A 4,976-nucleotide genomic window follows, 5' to 3' on the forward strand; every position below is an offset into this window, starting at 1 on the left:
GAACATATGCGTCTTTCCACCCGCGGCGGTCAGTCAACCATTGTTTCCCGCCCCGCGCAACCCGCGCATACGTCACTTGAGACGACAGAGTTCACAGAGTAACTAGCCATGCAGATTATGTAAACACTACATCCCTCCCTTATCATTTTATTTTGATTTTAATTGTGCAACTCATCCATGGGTAACTAGTATAGTAAATGAAATACTTATCAAGTATGTTAAAATCACCAACATTTTATTAATCATCAGTACAACAATAACTAAGAAGTTTCCATAAAGTATATATTATTAAGAACACAACATTTGTTAATCATCATAACTAAACTTGAACTAATTCACAATTTCAAAGCTCCACATACATTCATGGTATTTTTATTTATGTATAATTAAAGCCTAACCATGTTGTATGTAACTCAGTATCTTATCCTCAGTAAGTAATTAATCAACATTTGGTTGTTCTTCATTACGTTCAGTTTCATCCGTATCATTCTCATTTTGTATCGCCTTCCATTGTCCTTCAACTCGTTTTAAGTGTACTATGTTCCGCCTTATTTGTTGGCCAGTTTCGTCATTACGAAGACTGATGTCCCCTCCTTTATTTGCCTCCACCGTGTGGGTATCAGGTTCATAGTTTAAGCTGAATTTATTCTGTTTTGTCATACTCTTCACGTATACTTTGTCTCCTATCTCCAATTCACAGTTTGTAGCCTTTCTCTTCTTATCGGCATATTCCTTTCCTTTTTCCTTCTGTTCCTTATCTCTATCCCTCATCTCTAAATCCTCTGAGTTATAATATATATCCTGGATCATTGGCAGCTTGTCCCGAAATTGTCGCCGGAAAAACAATTCTGAGGGTGTTTTCCCTGTAACTGTGTGAGGTGTACTGTTGTACATGATCATATACTCACGAAGTGCCTCTTTCCAGTTCTTTTTCTCCACTTGGGAAATCTTAAGCCGTTTCAGGATGTCCCTGTTTTGACGCTCAACTTCGCCATTCTGTTGAGGACAGTAGGGTATAGTATTATAGAGTTTAATGTTCCTCTCTAGGCAAAAACTCTTGAAATCCTCGCTACAGAATTGTCTTCCATTATCAGCGGTAATGGAAACATGATTACCAAGTCTACTGAAAATATCCTTCAGCAGTCCAATCATTTCAGCGCTTGTTATGGTTCTGCATATTTTCACTTCTTTGTACCTGCTGTAATAATCTACCACCACCAGGATATAATCACCACTTGGCAACGGGCCCATAAGATCGATTGCTATATCAACCCATGGTTCGGATGGCAGATCCCTTCTTTTCAAAGGGTTCGGGGGGCTGGGAGCTGAGACCAGGATGCATCCTTTGCAAGCTTTGCAGATATTTTCAGCATCTTTATCACATTTGGGCCACCATACTTTAGTTCGTAATCTGCCCTTCATAGCGACTATGCCGGGATGGCCTTCGTGCGCGGCTTCCAAAACTCTTTGACGTAGGTTAGTTGGTATCACAATTTTTGTTCCTCTGAGAAGGACGTCACCATTGAAGCATAATTCATTTTGAAAAATTTTGTAACCTTTAATATTGTCATCCCAGTTGTCCTTGTACAGTCCCTCCTTTACCTTCTGGATTTCTGGGTCTTTGAGGGAATTCTCAGTAATTTCCTGCAATGGAATGGCTACAGGCCGCGCAGATTCGGTAACTGCTTGCACATGATCTTCAAATATAGCCTTTGGTTTTGTCGCTATTTTACACAGCCTAGACAAGGGGTCTGCTATTTTTGTTTTTCCAGGCCTATAATTCACCTTAAAGTTATAAGATTGTAATCTCAACACCCACCTTTCGATGCGGGCGCATGGTTTTGCTTTTTCCCCAAAGATCACTTCCAGTGGCTTGTGGTCAGTTATAAGTTCAAAGTCTTTGCCATAAAGAAACATGTTAAAATGTTCCACCGCCCATACTAATGCCAGAGCCTCTTTTTCTGTCTGACAATAACGACGTTCACAGCTGCTTAGGGTTTTATTACCAAAGGCGATGATTCTAGGTCCATTGTTGTTAATTTGCACGAGTACCGCACCCAACCCCACTGGACTCGCATCTGCGATCACTACTGTCTTGTCATGGGGGTTGTAGTAACCTAAATTTGGTACCTTCATGAGTGCCACTTTAAGGTCATCAAAAGCTTTCTTCTGTGGTTCTTTCCAATCATCTTGTATGTCAGTGTTTCTCCCCGTTCTTTTGCGTAGTAGTCCTATGAGTGGTTCAGTTGTTGTTGCCAAATGTGGGATCCATTTTCCTACATAGTTAACTAAACCCATAAAACTTTGCAATTCAGAAATATTCGTAGGAGCTCTGAATTCTTTTATTGCTGAGATATACTTATCAAGTGGTCTAACGCCATTTTCTGACAGCTCATGACCGAGAAAGTGGACTTTCTTGACTCTGAAGATACATTTTTCATCTCTGAGCATCACTTGGTGATCCTCTAGCACCACTATGACTTTTTTTAGTCTTAGATCATGTTCATCTAGGTTCTTTGCGAATATCAGAATATCATCGATGAAATTAATTACACCTTCACAGCATAACAGGATTCGTTCGAGGGTTTTTTGGAAAATTTCTGGGGCACACGAGATGCCAAACATCATTCTTTTGTACCGAAATAACCCTTTGCTTGTTATGAAAGTTGTAATATGCCTTGAGTCTGGATGTAGCTCTATGTGATGGAACGCATCTTTTATATCTAGCTTGCTGAATATTTTAGCGTCTCTCACTTTTGGTAAAAGTTCATCCATAGTCGGTAATGGGTGGTTCTCACGTTGGATAGCAGCATTTGCGCGACGCATATCAACACATAGTCGGATTTCTCCAGTCTCCTTTAGCACCGGAACTATGGGTGAGATCCAGTTAGAAGGACCTTTGACCACTTCTATTATGTCTTTTTTTAGCAATTCATTTAGTTTCATTTCTACTTTTTCTTCTAAAGGGATGGGGATCCTCCGGTACGGCTGGATAACTGGCTTCACTGTTTCGTCAATCGGAATGGTGACTAAAACGTCTTTGAATTTTGGAAAGGCCTCAACCTCAATCTGATTGCAATTAACATTGATCTGGAGTACACCTAGCGAAGTCGCTGTTACACGGCCCAGCAAATCCCGTGTACCATTTTTAATCACATAAAATGTCGTATTCAGTGATGTTCCGGCTAATTTGATATCAGCATCAAATGCTCCCATAAGCTTGAGTGGTGTCGCACTCCCATAAGCCACAAAAGTTTTAGCAGGATTCGCCTCTTGATTGCAAACTTGTACCTTATTCTTCTTCAATTTATTCCAGGTTTGGTCCGTTATTAGATTGTGCTTGCAGCCAGAATCTATAAGCATCTCTACATTTACTCCACCAATATTGCAAGTAACTTTAGCATCATCTCCAATATTGAAAATGTAGTCTATTCCTCCATCATCTGTTGTAATATTTGCAGTTTCTTCTATGTTATTTGTTGTTTGGTATCTTTTATTTTTCACCTGATTCCTGTCTTAAAAGTCGGAATATATGTCGCTCATACACTTTACTTTGCTTTGGTGCAAAATAATTGTCTAATTTGTTTATTGCAATTTCAAAGAGATCCCCTTCTGTTGCATTGGCTCCCGGAATGTTATAAAATATTTCCTGTAGCTCCACTCCACCAAAATGAAGCAGACTAGCTCTCTTCTTGGCTTGAGTTTCTATTCCTGCTGCCTCGAGGTAGATGTTTAAGCTCCTTTTCCATCGTTCCCAGCGGACAGAGACTGAACTTACATCTCCTTCACATTCGAACCTCTCTAAGTTGTACAGTGCCATTTTGGCCTACCTGCAGACAAGTAACATAAATTGTTACATGATGATCTTAAGCTATACTATATGAAATCTTAACAACCCGACTTAATGCTAACACAATTTAGCTATAAGTTACAGTACTTAATTAAATAATTTTGATTATCAGTCCCAATTTTGACTAAGATTAACTCTGATTATCAAATATTCATAAATAAGACCCATCGCAATTTAATGCCCAACGCAATTTAATGCCCATCGCAATTTAATTCCCATCGCAATTTAATGCCCATCGCAATTTAATGCCCATCGCAATTTAATGCCCATCGCAATTTAATGCCCATCGCAATTTAATGCTCATCGCAATTTAATGCTCATCGCAATTTAATGCTCATCGCAATTTAATGCCCATCGCAATTTAATGCCCATCGCAATTTAATGCTCATCGCAATTTAATGCTCATCGCAATTTAATGCTCATCGCAATTTAATGCCCAACGCAATTGGTTTAATTCTTACAACTGACTTAGTACCTACCTACCTATACACTAAATTAATTATATTGTTTGTAAACAAAACCAACTCTACATAGACAAAGGTCAGGTGTACGTACACATTCATTCAAAACATTATGCCCATAAAAGTAATGTGTTAAGTAGGTTGCTTATTAATGTTGTTACCTGCCTATGTAACATAATATAAATCAGTTTATAAAATGGACCAACCTAGGTGACCCTATATCGCATATGTCTAGACTAGGTAAACCTACATCTATATAAATAATATTGAAGTATTTACACCAAGCCCACAATCATGAGTAGATTACAAGCTTATTTAAAATAACCAAACTATTTCCGCCCCATCATACATTCTATATTCAACGGGGCCCCCGAACTAGGTTTTGCCCTTATCTTGGGGTAATAATAATTAAAAATCAATTTTCTTCATCAAAACAGAAAAGATGCTCAGAAGAGAAGATGTAAGTATGTAAGTGGATAACAATATCTATTCTTTGTTTTGGTTTGATATTATGATAACTACACTAGTAGATAGGTATTGTCTGTTTACAACCCTGGATATATCCTACACTTACCAACCTGGAGTTAGGACTTAGTCAGCTGTGTAAGTTAGTACTTAATCATTTTGTTTTGTTAGTTACTATTTAAATTTTGACTGTTTTATTG

At 38.4% G+C, this 4,976-nt stretch overlaps 1 protein-coding gene across 1 annotated transcript; it reads right to left on the reverse strand.

Moving 5' to 3' along the window:
* Nucleotides 1-438: 438 nt before the first annotated feature.
* Nucleotides 439-3,363, reverse strand: LOC105383934 (uncharacterized protein K02A2.6-like). The gene has a single exon (XM_038114316.2). The coding sequence runs from the start codon at nucleotides 3,361-3,363 to the stop codon at nucleotides 439-441; it is 2,925 nt and encodes a 974-aa protein (XP_037970244.2).
* Between the last annotated feature and the right edge of the window lie 1,613 nt (nucleotides 3,364-4,976).

The sequence above is a fragment of the Plutella xylostella genome, chromosome 12 (genome assembly GCF_932276165.1).
Source record: "Plutella xylostella chromosome 12, ilPluXylo3.1, whole genome shotgun sequence".
Lineage (NCBI taxonomy): Eukaryota > Metazoa > Arthropoda > Insecta > Lepidoptera > Plutellidae > Plutella > Plutella xylostella.